Raw genomic sequence first — 21,683 nt, forward strand, 5'->3', positions numbered from 1 at the left:
TTGTAGCCAAAAAGGATGGATCATTAAGACCTTGTATTGATTATCGTGCCCTCAACAAAATTACTGTTAAATATCAGTATCCGTTACCCCTGATTTCTGATCTATTCTCCAGAGTTAAAGGTGCTTGCTGGTTTACCAAGCTTGACCTCAGGGGGGCATATAATCTTATTCGCATTAAGCATGGGGATGAATGGAAGACGGCGTTTAATACTCCGGAGGGACATTTTGAGTACCTGGTGATGCCTTTTGGGTTCACTAATGCCCCTTCTGTCTTCCAGTGCTTCATGAACGATATTTTCTGAGAGTTTGTCGATAAATTTTTGATTATCTATCTGGATGATATTTTGATCTTCTCCAAGGATTGGGATTCTCATGTGGAACATATTCGGACTGTGTTCTGGATCTTGAGGGAGAATTCCCTGTATGTCAAAGGATCTAAATGCCTTTTTGGAGTACAGAGGATTTCTTTTTTGGGATTTATTTTATCCCCGTCAACTATTGAAATGGACCCGGCCAATTTTTATCGGAAATTTATAGCAAAATTTTCTAGTATTGCCAAGCCATTGACTGATTTGACTAAGAAGGGTGCTGATGTGTTAAATTGGTCTCCGGAGGCTGTTTCTTCCTTTCAGGAGCTGAAGCGAAGATTCACCTCCGCCCCGGTTTTGCGGCAACCTGATGTCTCACTTCCATTCCAGGTAGAGGTGGATGCTTCTGAGATTGGTGCAGGAGCTGTTTTGTCCCAAAAGGATCCTGTAACATCTAAAATGAATCCCTGTGCTTTCTTTTCCCGAAAGTTCTCTCCATCTGAACGTAACTATGATGTGGGGAATAGGGAACTGTTGGCCATGAAATGGGCATTTGAGGAGTGGAGACATTGGTTGGAGGGAGCTAAGCATCAAGTCGTGGTCCTCACTGACCACAAGAATTTGATTTACCTAGAGTCGGCTAAGCGCTTGAACCCTAGACAGGCTAGGTGGGCCTTGTTTTTTACACGTTTTGATTTTGTGGTTTCTTTTCTTCCTGGAACGAAGAATGTCAAGGCAGACGCCCTCTCTAGGAGCTTCTTTGCTGATTCTGCTGTGGTGACCAAGCCTGCTACCATCTTAGGCGAAGGGGTAGTTCTTTCTGCCATCTCACCCGATTTGAGACGTGCTCTGGAAGAGTTCCAGGAGGACAAACCTGAGCGTTGTCCCAGTGGAAAGTTGTATGTTCCTGACCAGTGGAAGAAGAGAGTGATGTCTGAAGTTCATTGCTCTGCTTTGGCTGGTCATCCAGGTATTTTTGGTACTAGAGATCTGGTGAGTCGGTTTTTTTGGTGGCCCTCCTTGTCTCGTGATGTCAGGAATTTTGTGCAGTCCTGTGGGACGTGCTCCCGGTCTAAATCGTGTTCTCGCTCTAGTGGGTTGTTGATGCCTTTGCCTGTCCCCAAGAGGCCATGGACCCATATTTCAATGGATTTCATCTCTGATATGCCTGTCTCTCAAAGGATGACTGTTATTTGGGTGATTTGTGATAGGTTCTCTAAGATGGTTCATCTTGTACCACTCCCTAAGTTGCCGTCTTCCTCTGAGTTGGTGCCCCTGTTTTTACAACAGGTGGTTCGTTTGCACGGGATTCCTGAGAACATTGTATCTGACAGAGGAGTCCAGTTTGTGTCTAGATTTTGGAGAACTTTCTGTTCCAGGCTGGGAATTCAGTTGTCCTTCTCCTCTGCTTTTCACCCTCAGACCAATGGGCAGACAGAGAGAACAAACCAGACCTTGGAGTCATATTTGAGATGTTTTATTTCTGCTGATCAGGATGATTGGGTTTCATTTTTGCCCTTGGCCGAATTTGCTTTAAATAATAGAGCTAGTTCTGCCACTTTGATGTCACCTTTTTTTTGTAACTTTGGGTTTCATCCTCGATTTTCTTCAGGGCAGGTGGAGCCCTCTGCCTGCCCAGGTGTTGACACTGTGGTGGAGAGAATGCACCAGATCTGGGACCAAGTGGTGGATAAGTTATCTCTCTCCCAGGAAAAGGCCCAGCGGTTTTCCAACCGACATAGGACCATTGGTCCCCAGTTTAAGGTTGGTGATATGGTGTGGTTATCATCAAAAAATATTGCTATGAAGGTGGCTTCTCCTAAGTTTAAGCCTAGATTTATTGGACCTTACAAGATTGTGGAGATTATTAATCCGGTCTCTTTTCGTTTGGCTCTTCCTGTCACATTTAAAATCCATAATGTGTTCCATAAGTCCTTGTTTAAGAGGTTTGTTGAACCTGTTGTTCCGGGGGTGGCACCTCCAGACCCTGTATTGGTTGAAGGTAACATGAAATATGAGGTAGAGAAAGTACTGGATTCCCGTCTGGCTAGACGGAGACTCCAGTATTTGGTTAAGTGGAAGGGTTATGGTCAGGAGGATAATTCCTGGGTCTCTGCCTCTGATATTCATGCCAAAAGATTGGTGCGTGCCTTTCATCGGGCTCACCCTGATTGCCTGGTGGCGTGGTTGAGGGTTCGGTGACCCCTCCTCAAGGGGGAGGTACTGTTGTGAGTTCATTTTCCCCTTCAATACTGAGGCCTGAGGAACTCCCTCTTCTGGTAAAGAAAGGTAGTGAGCCTGATTATCAAACACCTGAGGCTGATGATGATGACTGGCTGAGTGGAGTTACTGACTGGATATAAGGCTGCCGACGCCCTTCTGCCCTGCGGGTGATTTCTCTGTGGGATCCTTGGAGACCAGTCTGAATTCCTGCTCCTCTAAGCTAAGTTTGCTGCTCGGCTTTTTGCATTTGCGCTTTGACTTTGTTTGCTTTGTTTTTCTGGATTTCTGCCATTCCCTGCTGGGGTATGCTGAATTCCTTTAACTCTGTCTTCTGAAAATACCTGAGTGCTGATTTAGTTTTTGAAGCCTAGCTGCTTCAGGGTCTTTTTCATATCAGCTTGTTGGCTTATGTCTTTGATAGGGTTTTGGCAGATTGCAGACAGCAGCCTTCCTGTCCTTTCCTATCTAGGTAGTTTTGGGCCCCGGCTTTGCTCAGTCTATCTTTCTGTCTGTGTTAGTGTTTTCATCTTGCTTCACCGTCATTATATGTTGGGGGCTGCCTATTGCTTTGGGGTCTGCTCTGGGGCAGTTTAGATTTCCCCTTTCTTTCTTTAGGCCTATTTAATTCTCCGGCTGTGTTCGAGGGGTCTAGGGCATCGTAGGAACCCCCCACTGATACTGCTAGTTGTGTTGATAGGTTCAGGGGTCTGCAATCTGATAGTTGCCAATTTCTCTGGTTTTCTGGACTTAGCTTGTATTTCTGTTTTTGCCTCCTATGGTGACTCAATCATAACAGAGGAACAGTTGTGACAAAGAGGTGAGATGGCTGGGAAGGATGGACGGGGAAATGACAAGTTCCTTACTGGGTGGAGGGATTGCAGGAGTTAGGGAGAAATAGAGTAGTAAGGGGGTGATAGTAAATAGAAGGCAAAACATTGTTGTGGTGTTATAGTCCTTTACCTTACAGTCAATTCCAGTCCAATTCAAGTCTAATTCAAAGTACTTAGAAATTAGTATTTTGAAATTGATGGAGCCGACTACGTCTGGCGCAGACCCATGGTGGTGAATATATGTGCAGCTAAAGACAATCAGGTGTGAGTAAAAGTGGGGTGTGACTGCCCAGGCCAAATGCACAGAGTTAGGCAGAGGTCATAAAAGGGGGAAGGGGTTATACAGACCACTTACATGTGTGGCAAAGATAACAAGATGGAGTACAATTATGGATACAAGAAGATGGGTAAGCAATGCATACCATACAAAATACAATGCAGTTCACATAGGGCATTCAGGAGCATGAGAAAGTGGTGGAAATTCAGCAATGCATACCATATAAAATACAATGCAGTTCACATAGGGCATTCAGGAGCATGAGAAAGTGGTGGAAATTCAGCAATGCATACCATATAAAATACAATGCAGTTCACATAGGGCATTCAGGAGCATGAGAAAGTGGTGGAAATCCAGCAATGCATACCATATAAAATACAATGCAGTTCTTAACATTTTTATTTCCATAGTAAAAAAACATGGATTTTTCAAGAATAAGACATCAAATTACAGATATCAATATATAATTTTATTTAGCCATCTATGACCTACATGCTCATATATAAACGGCTTAGGAGGGTGGAGCCCAATGAATTATTCCTTTTAGTGATATTAATTTGTCTAATTATTTAGCTGTGTGCACTCTCTACTGATCTATAAGAAAACACTGTATTTGTCACCCACCTTCTTCCATTCTTCCTGTGCACTCATTCGCAGAAGATACTCTGGAATAAAATCCCGTAGGATTCTATGGATGTTGACAAGGTGAGAGCGGTCATTGTTGTACTGTATTTTGTATATCAGTCCAGCTAAGTTCACAGCATCTTCCACGGTACATCTGTGGTACCCACGCATATATTTTGGTAGCTCCTAAAAATTACATTAATATTACTGGTGTCCTGTCCATTTATGTTGCTCCTTTCCATTATCCATATACAAACTGAATATACCTTCCAATGCAAATGTCACTCACCTGATGAAAGTGAAATATAGTATCTGCCTTAATATCCTTCCCTGGTTGAACAGATACCCACAGCTTCCTCATAAAGTACAACTGGAAAGTGGAAAAATTAGGTGCTCCTGCATAGCAAAATCGTGTTACTAGACTCAAAAACATTATGTCTATCTGCAGATCACATATTAGATGTACAATTTACCAGCAGTAGGACGGCTCTTTCGGATATAGTCATTCAGTTGTCTTAGTGCATCATAGAAATAATCTTGCTCATTCAGGCTGATAACCTGTAGCGACATAAAATCAATACATAATTATAGATAAACTAAAATATCACAAATATAGGAAAATAAACTTTACAGCAAAACTTCAACTAAGTCTTTTCTAAACTTAAAAGTATTAGGCTACTACATAGGATAGGCCGTCAATATCTGATCAGTCGGGTGCTACACTCGGCAACCCTGCCAATCATCTGATACCGGCGCTGTCTGTAAATTCTCGGATGTTGTGGGAACACAGCAGTTCCTTCACTTCTGTAGTGGCTGCGGATCCACCGCCTATTCAGTGGAATATGGCCACTATAGTTGTGACAAAGCCACTGTGTTACTCTAGCATCCGAGAACTTCTAGCCACTGCTGGTGCTGGTAACAGCAGACCAGCAAAGCTGCCGAGGGTCACAACCCTACCAGTCAGACACTGATGGGCCAACACTCTTATTGCAGGAGCCTACATGCTACCGTAGCTGGCTGAGCCGAGAGCCATTACTAGGACTAAAAGAGGCAGCCCCTCCCTCAAATAACCATTTAGATACCGCTGTTACTATTGACAGCAATGTGAGTTAAACAGCAGCGATCGGGGCTGATACTGATTGTGGTCATTGCAGCTATGATATATAGTTACTAGTGATGAGCAAGTATACTCGTTACTCCGGTTTTTCCGAGCATGCTCTGGTGATCTCCAAGTATTTTGGCATGCTCAGAGATTTAGTGTTTGTCGACACAGCTGCATGATTTGCGGCTGCTAGACAGCCTGAATACATGTGTGCAAAAACGGCGTGAAAGTGCAATAAGGACTGCGCTTGCTTCTGGTGGAGTACAAGGTTCTTTATTCAGCCAACGCGTTTCCTGAGCCTACTGGCTCACTTCATCCCTGATGAAGTGAGCCAGTAGGCTCAGGAAACGCGTTGGCTGAATAAAGAACCTTGTACTCCACCAGAAGCAAGTGCAGTCCTTATTGCACTTTCACGCCGTTTTTGCAAATTTGTCCTAGGACCCTGTGCAGATTTGCTGCTGCTTCTCATGCGTTTATGGGTGTTGTGACTTCCTCACAACCCCAATAGGTGAGCACCTTCCTTTTTTCTCTGTTATTGTGTTTTTTGATACGGATTTACACAGTGGATGCGCCCTGTATTTCTCCTTTGAATACATATGTGGAATTCCTATCAAACAGGCAATCCCCACATGTATTCAGGCTACCCAGCAGCCACAAATCATGCAGCTGCGTCGACAAACACTAAATCTCCGAGCACGCCAGAATACTCGGAGATCACCTGAGCATGCTCGGGAAAACCAAAGCAATGAGTATACTCACTCATCACTAGTAGCTACATGTTAATTGTGCAATCTATAGGTGATGATATACACCTGACACCTGCTGTCTTTGCTTGTGAGCTGGTGCCATCATTGCACCATACATGTACAGTCGTTTGTGGGAAATCACCTCCCGCTATGCCGTATGCCAGGTATCAGGAAGGGATTAAAAGAAAAATCGTCTCCATATTTCCATACAACCAGCAATCCAATAGTGCTGGAAAGAGACACCGCCCTCTGAGACAATGTGCTCTGGCATGACTTTCTTAAGGGGCGCTGGTGTGCTATTCCTTAAGCCTGCTCTCTGAGGAAGTCTTTGGAGCTCTGATCAGTGGCGTACCTAGAGTTTGATGGGCCCCAGTGCAAGATTTGGATCAAGGCCCCCCCCATCCTGATTATATATGCCCTCCATCCTGGTATTTAGGTCCCTCATCCTAGTATATGCCCCCTTGCCCCTTATCTTGGGACCCATCCTGTCATATATATGTCCCTCATCCTAGGCACCATTCTTGTATATATATCCTCCATCCTGGTATTGGTGACCTGTTCTGCCACTGATCTATAATGTATAGAAAAAAAAACACCAAAACATTATACTCACCAGGGGCAAACATAGAAGTAATGGGGCCCCATAGCAGAAGTATAATGCACTCCTCACAATACTCCATATAGTATAATGCACAGACTATAGTCCTCCCTATAGTATAACGAAGCCCTCTTAGTCCTCCATACAGTATAATGCGCCCCCCATAGTTCTCAATGTAGTATATGGCACCGCCCATAGTTCTCCATATAGTATAATGCACCCCTCATAGACCTCCATATAGTGTAATGCAACCATTAAAATCCTCCGTACAGTATAATGTGCCCCCCAAAGTCCTCCATGTATTATAATGCACAGCCCATAGTCATCCATGTAGTATAATGCACAGCCTATAGTCCTCCATATAGTATAATGCACCCCTCTTAGTCCTCCATATGGTGTAATGCACCACTCATAGTCCTTCATACAGTATAATACGCCCTCATAGTCAACCTTGTAGTATAATGCACAGCCTATAGTCATCCAGGTAGTATAATTCACAGCTCATAGTCATACATGTAATATAATGCACAGTCCATACATATAATACAATGTACAGCTTATTCCCTAGTCATACATGTATAAAGCACAGCGGAACCCATCGTCATACATGTAGTATAACGCACAGCAAAGCTCATAGTCATACATGTAGTAAAATAAAGAGCCCATAGTCATATATGTAGTATAATGTACATCCCCTACTCATATATGTAATATATTGTACAGCCAAGAGTAATACATGTAGTAGTATGGCCACAGGCACAGTATACTCACTGATTTAAAAAAAAAAAAAAGAAGAAATCATTATACTAACCTTCCGTCTGCTTCCCCACCGCGCTGCATCTTCTTCTAAAGCCGGCAGCTAACTTCAGCATGCAAGCGACTGGAGCGCATGACGTTACTTCTATGCACCCCATGTCAGCTGCTGGCCTCTGATTGGCTGGCAGCTTGTATTGCAGCGCCCGGACACAATGGGTTTGTTCACTGCAATACACTTCAGCTGACTGTGCGTTCAAGGACACACATTCAGCTGAAGTAGAGGCTGGCGTCGGCGGTTTCATCACCAGCCATCCCCGGTTTCTGTGGCTACAGCTGCCACCATGGTCGTTATGCCCCTCGATTACTCCCCAACCCATGTATATAGCATGTGTCCCAATTTAGAGTATTTAGCTTAAAAATCACATGCTGGTGCCCAATCCTCTGCCCTCTATTATGACCAATAATATTAAAATATTGTGGTCATTAGGTATCTTGGTGGGTGAAACTTAGGACATATGCAGCTAGACGTACAGTTAAAAAGAACATATTACCTATTCTGCAAAATCCCAAAATAAATACATATACAGAACCCCCACACACCCCTCCCCCAAAAATAACAGATTCCCCAGATCCCAGAACAAAAACACATCAGTAAAAATAAAGGCCAGCCCCCCAGCCCCCCTTGACCAACCCCAGATCACGCTTCCCTGTTTACAGACCCCAGATAAGACATACAACCATTTTCACATTTTCAGACCCCAGACCACACATCCTCTGAACCATTTATAAACAACAGACCACACATTCACTCTCTGTCCCATTTACAGACCTCAGACCACACATTCACACCTGTCCCATTTACAGACCCCAGACCACACATTCACACCTGCCCCATTTACAGACCCTGGACCACACATCCACTCCTGCCCCATTTATAGACCCTTGCAGACCCCAGACCACACATTCACACCTGCCCCATTTACAGACCCTGGACCACACATCCATTCCTGCCCCATTTATAGACCCTTGCAGACCCCGGACCACACATTCACTCCTGCCCCATTTACAGACCTCAGACCACACATCCAACCTCTACTTGCATTTACAGGCCCCAGATCACACATACACTCCTGCCCTTTTTACAGACCCCAGAGCACACATCCACTCCTGCCGTGTTTATAGACTCCAGACCACACATCTACCCTCTGCCTGGTGTATAGACCTCAGACCACACATCCACCCTCTGCTCTGTTTAGAGACCCCAGACCACACATCCACTCTCTGCCTCACTTACAGACCCCAGACCACACATTCACTCCTGCCCCGTTACAGACCCCAGACTACACATCCATTCATGCATGCCCCGTTTACAGACCCCAGACCACACATCTACTCCTAAACCGTTTACAGACCTCAGACCACACATCCACCCTCTATCCAGTTTACAAACCCCAGACCACACATCCACTCTTGCCCCATTTACAGACCCCAGAACACACATTCACTCCTACCCCATTTACAGACCCCAGACCACACATCCACCCTCTGTCCCGCTTACAGACTCCATGTAATGCATCCACTAAGGCCCCATTTACAAACCTCAGACCACACATTCAAATTCTATCCCTTTTATGGGCCCCAGACCACACATCAACTCCTGCCCCATTTACAGACCCGAGAGCACACATCCACTCCTGCCCCGTTTATAGGCTTCAGACCACACATCCACCCTCTGCCAGGTTTACAAAATACAGACCATACATCCAGTCTCTGCTCCGTTTAGAACAAAACATAATATTTGATACAGAAACCTTTGTTTGCAATTACAGAGGTCAGACGTTTCCTGTAGTTCTTGATCAAGTTTGCACACACTGCAGCAGGGATATTGACCCATTCCTCCATAGAGATGTACAGATCCTTCATGTTTCGGGGCTGTCTCTGGGCAACATTGAGTTTCAGCTTCCTCCAAATATTTTCTATTGGGTTCAGATCTGTAGACTGAATAGGCCACTCCAGGACTTTGAAATGCTTCTTACAGAGCCACTTTTTATTTGCATTGGCTGTGTGTTTTGGGTCATTGTAATGCTCACGACCCATGTTCAATGCTCTTACTGAGGGAAGGCGGTTGTTGGCCAAAATTTTGCTATACATGACATCATCAATACTCGCTTCCGCTTCAATACGATGCAGTTATCCTGTCCCCTTTGCAGTAAAGAACCCCCAAATGATGTTTCCGCCACCATGCTTCACAGTTGGGATAGTGTTCTTGGGGTTGTACTCATTCTTCTTCCTCGAAACATGGCGAGTGGAGTTGATAACAAAAATTTCAATTTTGGTCTTATCTGACCACATGATCTTCTCCCATGGCAAACTTCAAATGGGTCTGGATATGTGCTTGCGTGAGCAAGGGGACCTTGTGTGACAAGCAGAATTTTAATCCATGAAGGTATAGTGTGTTACTAATGGTAATGTTTGAGACTGTGGTCCCAGTTCTCTTCAGGTCATTGATCAGGTCTTCCCGTGTAGTTCTGGGCTGATTTCTGACCTTTCTCAGAATCATTCTTACCACATGAGGCGAGAACTTTCATTGAGCCCCAGACTGAGTAAGATTGACATTCATCTTGTTTCTTCCATTTTCTAATAATTGTGTCAACAGTTGCCTTCTCACCAAGCTCTTGCCTACTGTCCTGTAACCCATCCCAGCCTTGTTCAGGTCTACAATTTTGTCTCTACAGTTCTTTGGTCTTAGCCATAGTGGAGAAGTTGGAGTGTGATTTAGTGTGTGGACAGGTGTCTTTTATACAGGTAATGAGTTTAAACAGGTGCAAATGATACAGGAAATGAGTGCAGAGTGGGAGGGCTTCTTAAAGAAAAACTACCAGGTCTGTGAAAGCCAGAATACTTGCTGGTTGGTAGATGATCAAATTTTTATTTCATGCAATAAAATGCAACTTAATTGTTTAAAAATCATACAATGTGATTTTCTGGTCTTTTTAGATTTTCTGTCTCTCACAGCTGAAGTGTACCTATGTTAAAAATTACAGACCTCTCAATTCTTTGAAGGTGAGAAAGCGTACTAAATCAGAAGTGTGCTAAATATATATTTTCCCCTCTGTATATATGGTTATATTTGAATTTGGGGGAAAGATGGATGATCAATATGGCTGTAATTTCCAATAACATTGTCCCACAGCTTTTCCTCACTCATGAATGGTAAATGTGACAATATTGATATAGGTAATAGAATACTGCATAAGTAGGCATATCTACTGAACACACATCTACTATATAATTGTCTAATTCTGTCTGTCTGTCTGTAATGGAAATCCCGCCTCGCTGATTGATCGCGGCCTAATGTGCGGATGCCAGGGTCCAGAGGAGAGGAGACTCCTCCGGACCCTGGGTACCATTAATCTGTAAAAAATAGAATTAAAATAAAAAAAAAAATAGTGAGATACTCACCTTTGGATGGCCCCCGGACTTCCCTTCTCTAACCACGCGCCCGGCATCGCGGTCCCAGTAATGCTTTGCGCCAAAGACCGCTGATGACGTCGCTCTCTCGCGAGAGAGACGCCATCTTCCGTCCTTCGCGCTAAGCCTTACTGGGACCGGAAGATGCCGGGGCAGGAGCGCACGTGAGAATCAAGCATGCGCATAGCACTATCCGGCGCCATTTTCCTGAAGATACATTTGCAGTGTGTCTTCAGGAAAATGGCGCCGGACAGCGCAGTATGGGCATGCGCGTACTCCGGCGCCAGTGTTACACTACTCCTGGCTCCCCCAGCCTCTGGCAGATCGAGACAGCGCTGGACCACAGGAAAGATTGGTGAGTTTAAATTTTTTTTTGTATGTTTGCAGTTTCCTAGGGGTGAGGGGGACCATGCAAACCAGGAAAGGGGGGGGGGTGACAGGACCATGAATACCAGGAAACGGGGGTGAGGGGACCATGCATAACAGGAAAGGGCGGTGTAGTGTCGTGATGTCGGCGATAAAGAATTCAGAGACGTACACTGATGTGCTGGTGCTTGGCTGCCAGGCCGTGCTTTTCTTTAATCCTTACTTCCTCCTTCCTCTCCACGTCCCTCCCCCGACTCCTCCTCTCCCCTACATCACTGTTACTAGGCAAAGAATGCAATCAAGGGCAACAGCCCACAAACAACAGGAGATGTGACAACATCACACCTCTTCTTTTCTCACAACAAAAAAAAAAACTGAAACATTTGAAGAATATTGTCGTTCAAACATTAAGTCTCACTGCAGAACATAGTCTGTAAGGTGGGCAGGTGGTCTTCGATAGGTCCTAGTCGGATAGCGGTGAGACAGCCCATCACCAGATGAGCCCTGAGTATCCCCGGAGACATCCCCTGTTAGGCTTACGGCATCTCCAGTCTCTGGCAGGAAGTCGTCGCTCTCCGCTTCCTTAATAGGCGTGGTTTTTGGGACGTGGCCCCGGAGTTTTTTAAAGTGGGACACATTTCGTGTGACCTGACGACTTTGATTCCGGGCAGTAACCATGGTGCCCTTAACGTCTATAACTTGAAAGGGTTCCGGATAGTACGGTGACGCAAACTTGCTAGTCGCTTTTAACCTTTGTGCCAGGACCCAATCGCCCACCTGTATTGCCGGCTGATTGCCTCGATGGTTGCGCTTATCTGCATACCGTTTCATCTTTTCCTTTGATATGAAGTCATTAATAGAAATCGGGGTCTGGACGGAGATTGCTGGAATGCTTGGAAGTTTGACCCGTAAGGGCCTGTTGAACAGTGCCGTTGCAGGTGGTATTCCCGTTGTAGAGTGGGGTGTAGCCCTGTACTGTCTGAGGAATGCGTTCAACTCTTGCTGTAAGTCCTTGTGCTCCATGGTAGCAATCCTTAGGGTCTTGTTGAGCGATTGCATGAATCGTTCGACTTCACCGTTGGCCTGAGGCCAGCAAGGAGTTATTTTCCGGTGTGTGAAACCCAGGTAGGTTGCGAAGGACTGAAAGTCTGTGCTATTAAAAGGCGGTCCATTGTCAGATTTCACGATCTCAGGTATGCCATATGCCGAGAAGATCTTGTCTAATTTTGGTAAAACAGCCTTGGCCGAGGTTGTAGAAACATGTTCGATGACTGGAAACCTCGAAAAGTCATCCATGATCACCAGCAGATAGGAGCTATCTGGTAGACTGCAGAAATCGATGCTAACAGCTATCCATGGGCCGGCTGGCAGGGGTGTCATTTGTAATGGTGCATGTCTATGGGCAACTGTAGTGGCTTGGCACGGTATGCATGTTTCAACGAGTGCCTCTACCTTTTTGTCAAGTCCGGGAAACCACTTTCTCCCGAAGTAGCTGCTTCGTTTTCACGACCCCTTGATGAGCTTCATGCGCCAGATCCAGTACCCTGCTCTGAAGTTTCTGAGGTATCACCAGGCGATTATCTCTTAAGAGCATATTTGAGTCTGATACTGATAGTGAATGTCTCGCGTTAAAGAAAACCTCCAGGTACCCAGCCTGATCAGGAGGGTGAAGGCGGGCCTCAGCGAGAAAACTGCTCCAGTTCTTGGACCGAACCGTCTCTATCACAAATTGAAGTTGGTGATCGGCATCCAGCGCTTGCTTAATTTCCTGTATGGTCATAGCTTTCGGTACCGAATGGGCGACGACAAAGTTGACATGCTCCTCCGCCAGAATCGTCGCAGGGATGTCGTCTGTGGTGGGCTGTGGTGCTGGGTGTCTCGAGAAATAGTCTGCGGGATTTCCAGCTCCCGCCTCGTATCTCAACTGGAGATGATAGTTCTGTAAGCGGAGCAACCAGCGTTCAAGACGCGGGGGAGGCTTTGACGAGGGCTTATTGAAAATTGGAACGAGTGGCTTGTGGTCAGTTATCACTGTGAATTGATGTCCAAAAAGGTATAAATGGAAATGAAGGCACCCCCACACAACTGCCAGGGCTTCTCTCTCAGTTTGTGAATATCGCTGCTCTGTATCCGTTAGTGTCTTGCTGGCATATGAGATTGTGGATATGTCGCCTGCGCTAGACACTTGTGTGAGAATTGCCCCTAGGCCTACTGGACTAGCATCCACCAGTAGCTGTGTGGGTTTTGACGGGTCAAAATAGGCCATGACAGTGTCGCTGGTTAGGTTGGTTTTCAATGCGTCAAAAGCTGCTTGCTGCTCAGTACCCCATGTCCACGGAGAGTCTTTCTTTGTGAGCTTTCGCAGAGGTTCAGAAACAGTGGCTAGGTCAGGTATAAATCGCCCACAGTATGTGACCAGTCCTAGGAAGCTGCGAACATCTGACACATTTTGCGGTGGGCTAGCCAATTTTATGGCAGCCACTTTCTGTGGGTCAGCTGAAACTCCTTGTTCAGAAAAGATGTATCCAAAAAAAGTTAATGATTTTTGGTTAAATTCACATTTTGACGGATTGACAGTGAGATTGCAGGCTTGGAGTCTTTGAAACACTTGTTCTAGGCGATTGTCATGTTCCTCTTGGGTTGTGCCATAAATGAGAATGTCATCACTGACGTTGAGGACTCCTGCAATGCCAGACAGAACCTGGCTGACGATATTCTGAAAAATTTCTGCGGCCGATGAGATGCCAAAGTTCAATCTCTTAAATCTGCGCAGGCCCACATGCGTGCTAAAAGTTGTAATGTACCTGGAGTCTGGATGCAATTCAAGTTGATGATAGCCTGAGTTTAGGTCAATTTTTGAAAATACCTTCGCACCATTCAGGTCTGCGAGAATGTCATCAATAGTGGGTGTGATGTGCCTTTCTCTTTGGATCGCCCGATTGGCGTGGCGCATATCCACACATAGTCGGATTTTACCTGGCTGCTTCGGTTTAGGTGCAACAACGATTGGTGAAACCCCGGGGGTCGGGCCTTCAACGCGTTCGACGACATCGGACGCCTCCAGGTCTTGCAGTTCTTGCTCCACAAGCTTGCGGACATGGAATGGAATGCGCCTGTGGGGCTGAATAGAGGGCTGTACTGACGGATCTATATGCAATTTTATTTGAACATCCTTTAGCTTACCTAGGCCTTTAAAGAGATTTGGGTACTTCTGCATAATGTGGTGGGCCGAAGGACCTGTAATGCTGTTGACAAGGTTCACAAGGCCAAGAGATATTGCACTGGTACAGCTGAGAAGTGTGTCCGCAGAGCATTCTACCACATAAAAGGTGTCAGTGATGGACTTTCCTTCAGCTGCAACTTCTGACTGAAATTTTCCGCACAGGGGCAGTGCAGCTGCTGAGCCATAAGGAAAAATCTTTATATTAGTACTTTGTAGAGTAGGTTTGTTTAGGAGCTGGTTGTAGACTGTATGACTGATGACGTTGACTGATGCCCCCGTGTCCACCAGCGCTTCTATTGGATTGCCATTCACTAGGATTACTCGTTTTGGATTAGTAACTGCGTGCACAGTATTAGATCCCTCTTCCGTCACGGAGAATAAATAGGTGCTGTGGGACTCGTCATTAATCTGCAGTGTTTGGATCTTCGGTGGCCTAGGTTGTGCAGTGGTATGAGGAGATTGTGGCTTGGATCTACACACCTTTGCAAAATGATTTTGCTTTCCGCAATTATGACAAGTTCCTCCCTTTGCTGGGCAGACATTCTGGTGAGGATACAATCCACCGCAGTTGTAACATGTGGCTGCCTGCGTGCGAGGCACATTTGGTTTCTGTGTAAGCTTTGCTATAGAAGATGTCGCGTCTGGCTCATGCTCGATGTTCTCTATCAGTTTAGCTTGTTTGTCTGCAGCATCATTTATACGCGCTGTATCTAGCAACTTCGCTAACGTCATGGTGGGGTCTCTGAGTGCTTGTCTCCTTAACTTGGAGGAAATACATCCTTGTACGATCTGCATTTGGATTTCTTTGTCTACTTCCGCAAATTCACAGTGCGCTGCAAGGTGTCGTAGCCGGACATGATACTCAGCCATGCTTTCTGTTGGCGACTGCTTTGACTGCCTGAACTTAAAAATTTCAAATGCCGGATTTCTGTGAGGGGAGAAGTGCTTGCTTAACACAGCTTTGCTGAGCTCATAGTCCTTGTCCTCCCCTGTATTCGGCAGAGTAGTGAATATATCGTAAACCTGCACCCCTGCGTAGTGTAACAGCATGGCTTTTTTCCGGGTATCATCAGAGACATTCATGGCTTGCAGAAATATCTCGAATCGCTTTAGCCATTTATCCCAAGATACTGCCAGGTTTGCTTGGGACTGATGCACATCAAAAGCAGGAAATGCGGGTAGACAAGCCATAGTGATTGCTGATAGCCTTGTAGACTGTTCGTGGGACTGAAATACCTGTGGCTGATGAATGAACGCTTCCTCGTCGCCAGTTGTAGTGTCGTGATGTCGGCGATAAAGAATTCAGAGACGTACACTGATGTGCTGGTGCTTGGCTGCCAGGCCGTGCTTTTCTTTAATCCTTACTTCCTCCTTCCTCTCCACGTCCCTCCCCCGACTCCTCCTCTCCCCTACATCACTGTTACTAGGCAAAGAATGCAAACAAGGGCAACAGCCCACAAACAACAGGAGATGTGACAACATCACAGGTGGTGAGGGGGACTATGCATAACAGGAAAGGGGGGTGAGGGTAACCATACATACCAGCAAAGGGGGGTAACGGGACCATGCATACCAGGAAGGGGGGGTGAGGGGGACCATGCATACCAGGAAAGGGGGGTGAGGGGTACCATGCATATCAGGATTGGGGGTAAATCTTCATAAATAAACTACATACATATTCTAGAATACCCGATGCGTTAGAATCGGGCCACCATCTAATACATTTATATATATACTTACCAGGTCCTGCTACTTCACTTGTGCAGATCCCAGGCCAGTGATTTAGGGGCAGCCATGATGAGGAGAAGGGGGAAAAAACAGGACTGTAGCAGCTTCCTGTCATTAGCGTCTGAACTCTGCTGTGCTGTGAGCTGGCCCCTCCCCCTGTCTCTCAACTTCTGACCCACCACGGGAAGAGGGTGACAGATGCTCTCATGAACTAGTACTACAGAGAATGCACAGCATTATTCACTATAAGTATTGCTGTACACCTTCTGTGCTCTTCTTAAATGGGCTGTAGAATCAGAGTGTCCCATAATGCTGGGCCTGACAGCAGGCACACTCACAGGCAGAAGCTGGAGGGGGTGGAGCTCAGCACTGCCTGACCGAAAGTACAGAAACAGTGCAGCTCCTTTCTCACAGAGAGTAGCCAGCTGATTCTCTGCAGAGCAGGCCTCCAGCCTTACTGGCCCTGTCGCAACCTCTGCGATGGCGATTGTTACGCCCTAGCTTCGGTGCCTTGTGTCCAACAGATGATAGCCTCAGGGACTGCATGTGGCCCTTGGGAAGCATGTTTGAGGACCCTGCACTAAACTTTCCAACAGTTCACAAGGAGACTAAACCTCCTCTCATGCATAAAAGTATACATATATTGTATGCTGCGAACTGCAACTACTGTGCCTTAAACCCCTTTCTGATATTTGCCGTAATAATATGTATGTGTGCCCCGGGCCTATTTGACCGGGAACTGATTATCACATCATGGCGATCGCCAGCGCACACTTGTGCGGGCAAACACCACCGGGTGTCAGCTGATTCTGACAGCTGACACCCGGCCCTAAGTGCCAGGAGCGGACTTGCTGAGATCGAACGCGATTGCAGAATTCCAGGAGCCGGCATAGGGATGATAGCCCCTCTGTCCTTGGATTGGAGACCCAGCGGCATGATGCGGGGTCCCAATCATTGCCATGGTGACCCGATGTCATCAAGACAACATCCAGGTCACCAGAGTTAGGAAAGTTGCTTGATCATGCGCAGTGCATGATCAACAACTTTCTCTGTCAGTGCAGAACAACCATTTTGTACAACATGGGGATACTGCTGCATCCCCATGCTGTACAAAAAAGCAGCCTGCAAATAATGATAGTCCCATGGTGAGACGGAGTAAAAAAGTAAAAAAACATGTTTAAAATAATTGTAAAAATATGTATATAAAAAAAATCTAAAGTAATAATAAAAAATGAAAAGATAGTGTCCATAAATACATATTTGTTAGGAAAAACACACATTTTTGGTATCACCGTGTCCACCAGTACCTGACCTATAAAACTGTCCCACTAGTGAACCCCTCTAGTGAACACCATAAGAAAAATTACAAAAACTAGGGAAAAAACAATTCTTTATCATCATTTTGATGAATATAAAGTGGATAACACGCAATCAAAAAGATATATAAATAAACATGGTAACGCTGAAAACATCATCTTGTCACGCAAAAAACAAGCTGCCATACAGCTCCATCAGCGGAAAAATAAAAAAGTTATAGCTCTTAGAATAAAGCAATGCAAAAATAATAGTTTTTTCTATAAAATAGTTTTTATTGTGTAAAAACCCCAAAACATAAAAAAGATCAATTTTGCCACACACGGAATGGCATAAACCCCCCAAAAATTACTAATTTGCTGTTTTTTTTGTTAATTCTGCCCCTCAAATATCAGAACAGAAAGCAATCAAAAAATGTCATGTGCCCTAAAATGGTACCAATAAAAACATCAACTCATCCTGAAAAAAATAAGCCCTCACTTAACTCTGTGGGCCAAAATATGGAAAAATGATAGTTCTCAAAATCTGGTGATGCAAAAACAGTTTTTTTTGCAATTAAAAATGTATTTTAGTGTGTGATAGCAGTCAAACATAAAAACCCAATACAAATCTGGAGTTGCTGCAATTGCACCGACCCGAAGATTAACCCCTTTCTGACATCAGACGTACTATCCCGTCCATGGGACCCGGCCCCTATGCCCATGGACGGGATAGTACGTCTAGCGCGATCAGCGGTGCCCACGTGGTGAGCGCCACTGATCGCGGCCGGGTGTCAGCTGATAATCACAGCTGACACCCAACACTATGTGTCAGGGGCGGTCACGGACGGGCCCCGACACGTTATCCCCTTGCACACTGTGATCAAACACGATCGCGGTGTACCGGGGGTTAAAGGGAAGCATCGGCAGGGAGGGGGCTCCCTCTGTGCTTCCCTGAGCCACCCACGGCAGCGCAATGTGCAGCGCTGCTGCAGGGTGCTCTTTCCCTGCAGGTCCCCGAATCCAAGATGGCGACGGGGACCTTCGGGGGCCTGCAGGGAGCTGGCTTCCTCAGTGCCTGCAAAGCGCAGGCATGAGGAAGCCTTCTGCACTGCCTGTGACAGATTGCTGATCTGTCACAGTGATCTGTGATGTGACAGATCAGCTATCTGTCACAGGACAGTGATGTCCCCCCTGGGACAACCTAATAAAGTAAAAAAAAAAAAAAAAAAAAAAGTGTAAAAATAATTTTAGAAAAATCGCTAAATAAATTTAAAAAAAAAAAAAAAATTCCCTAATAAATTCATTTTTTGGAAATAAGAGAAAAAAAAACAATAAAAGTACACATATTTGGTATCGCCGCGTCCGTAACGACCCGCCATATAAAACAGTCCCATTAGTTAACCCCTTTAGCGAACCCCTTAAAAAATAAAAAACGAAGCAAAAAATAATGATTTATTATAATACAGCCGAACAAAAAGTGCAATAACGCGCGATGAAAAAGACGCATACAAATATCCATGGTACCGCTGAAAATGTCATCTTGTCCCGCAAAAAACAAGCTGCCACACAGCATCATCAGAGAAAAAATAAAAAGTTATAGCTCGCAGAATAAAGCGATGCAAAAATAATTATTTTTTATATAAAATTGTTTTCATTGCATAAAAGCGCCAAAGCATAAAAAAAGACATAAATGAGGTATCGCTGTAACCGTACTGACCCGAAGAATAAAACCGCTTTATCAATTTTACCACACGCGGAACGGTGTAAACGCACCCCCCCAAAAGAAATTCATGAAACGCTGGTTTTTGTTCATTCTGCGTCCCAAAAATCGGAATAAAAAGTGATCAAAAAACGTCATGTGCCCGAACATGATACCAATAAAAACGTCAACTCATCCCGGAAAAAATAAGACCTCACATGACTCAGTGGGTCAAAATACGGAAAAATTATAGCTCTCAATATGTGGTGATGCAAAAACTATTTTTACAATAAAAAACGTCTTCTAGCGTATGACAGCTGCCAAATATAAAAACCTGCCATAAATAGTAAATCAAACCCCCCGTTATCACCCCCTTAGTTAGGGAAAAATAATAAAATTAAAAAAATGTATTTATTTCCATTTTCCCATTAGGGGTAGGGCTAGGGCTAGGGCTAGGGTTAGGGCTAGGGTTAGGGCTAGGGTTAGGGCTAGGGTTAGGGCTGAGATTAGGGTTAGGGGTGTGTTGGGGTTAGGGTTGGAGTTAGAATTGGGGGTTTCCACTGTTTGGGCACATCAGGGGCTCTCCAAACGTGACATGGCGTCCGATCAGAATTCCAGCCAATTTTGCATTGAAAAAGTCAAACGGCGCTCCTTCCCTTCTGAGCTCTGCCATGCGCCGAAACAGTGGTTCCCCCCACATATTAGGTATCAGCGTACTCAGGACAAATTACACAATAACTTTTACAATCCAATTTCTCCTTTTACCCTTGGTAAAATAAAAAAAATTGAACCTGAATTATTTTTTTGTGAAAAAAAGTTAAATGTTCATTTTTTTTTTAAATATTCGAAAAATTCCTGTGAAGCACCTGAAGGGTTAATAAACTTCTTGAATGTGGTTTTGAGCACCTTGAGGGGTGCAGTTTTTAGAATGGTGTCACTTTTGGGTATTTTCTATCATATAGACCCCTCAAAGTGGCTTCAAATGTGATGTGGTCCGTAAAAATAAAATGGTGTTGTAAAAATGAGAAATCGCTGGTCAACTTTTAACCCTTATAACTTCCTGACAAAAAAAAATTTTGGCTCCAAAATTGTGCTGATGTAAAGTAAACATGCCCAAATGTGAACATGTCGATCAGACAATGCTCACACCACCCACTAACTGAGCTACAACAAGAAAACACAGAATGACAGATTTGCAAAAATACTCTGCAATAAAAATGGCAGTAATCATCAAGTGCTGGATAACAAATACAGGGTATTTAGTCGATGTGAGCATTGTCTGATCGACGTGTTCACATTTGTGCATGTCACATGTGTGTTTTTAATCCGTTTTTTTTCCCTTGCTTAGCATGGTTTGGGAGACCCCACCCCTCTCTTGTGTGACGTGCACATAAGAGCTGTCTCAGACCACAAGCCAATACTAGGGAGCGGCCTGTCTGAATCCTGTTCATATTAGACACTGTTCACATGTTCAGGTTTTTAATACATTAGATAGGGACTTCTTCAATGGGGGTTACCTTGACATGGTGGAGCAGCTTGGTGTACATTTTTTTGCGCAAAAAAACGTATCGACTAAATACCCTGTATTTGTTATCCAGCACTTGCTGATTACTGCCATTTTTATTGCAGAGTATTTTTGCAAATCTGTCTTTCTGTGTTTTCTTGTTGTATCTCAGTTAGTGGGTTGTGTGAGCATTGTCTGATTGACGTGTTCACATTTGTGCATGTCACATGTGTGTTTTTAATCCGTTTTTTTTCCTTGCTTAGCATGGTTTGGGAGACTCCACCCCTCTCTTGTGTGACGTGCACATAAGAGCTGTCTCAGACCACAAGCCAATACTAGGGAGCGGCCTGTCTGAATCCTGTTCATATTAGACACTGTTCACATGTTCAGGTTTTTAATACATTAGATAGGGACTTCTTCAATGGGGGTTACCTTGACGTGGTGGAGCAGCTTGGTGTACATTTTTTTGCGCAAAAAAAAGTATCGACTAAATACCCTGTATTTGTTATCCAGCACTTGCTGATTACTGCCATTTTTTTTTGCAGAGTATTTTTGCAAATCTGCCATTCTGCGTTTTCTTGTTGCATCTCTGTAAAGTAAACATGTGGGAAATGTTACTTATTAACTTTTTTGTGTGCCGTATCTCTGTGATTTAAGGGCATAAAAATTCAAAGTTGGAAAATTGGGAAATTTTCAAAATTTTCGCCAAATTTCTGTTTTTTTCACAAATAAACGTAAGTTATATGAATGAAATTTTACCACTAACATGAAGTACAATATGTCACAAGAAAACAATGTCAGAATCACCGGGATCCATGGAAGCATTTCAGAGTTATTACCTCACAAAGGGACAGTGGTCAGAATTGTAAAAATTGGCCCGGTCATGAATGTGCAAACCACCCTTGGGGGTGAAGGGGTGAAAGTCGCCTAATC

General features: G+C 44.7%; 1 protein-coding gene across 1 annotated transcript in view; it reads right to left on the reverse strand.

The window, feature by feature from the left end:
• The window catches only part of MYO7B (myosin VIIB), a 271,725-nt gene that overhangs the window by 14,653 nt on the left and 235,389 nt on the right, over nucleotides 1–21,683 (reverse strand). Inside the window, exons 42-44 of the mRNA XM_073581166.1 lie at nucleotides 4,736–4,820; nucleotides 4,552–4,658; nucleotides 4,263–4,448 (exon numbers count right to left, since the gene is read on the reverse strand). Of these exons, the coding sequence (XP_073437267.1) occupies nucleotides 4,263–4,448; nucleotides 4,552–4,658; nucleotides 4,736–4,820 (378 nt within the window). The remainder of the gene's footprint in view (nucleotides 1–4,262; nucleotides 4,449–4,551; nucleotides 4,659–4,735; nucleotides 4,821–21,683) is intronic.

This window comes from Dendrobates tinctorius, unplaced genomic scaffold, assembly GCF_039654945.1.
Source record: "Dendrobates tinctorius isolate UK_male_01 unplaced genomic scaffold, ASM3965494v1 ptg000069l, whole genome shotgun sequence".
In the NCBI taxonomy this organism is placed as follows: Eukaryota; Metazoa; Chordata; class Amphibia; order Anura; family Dendrobatidae; genus Dendrobates; species Dendrobates tinctorius.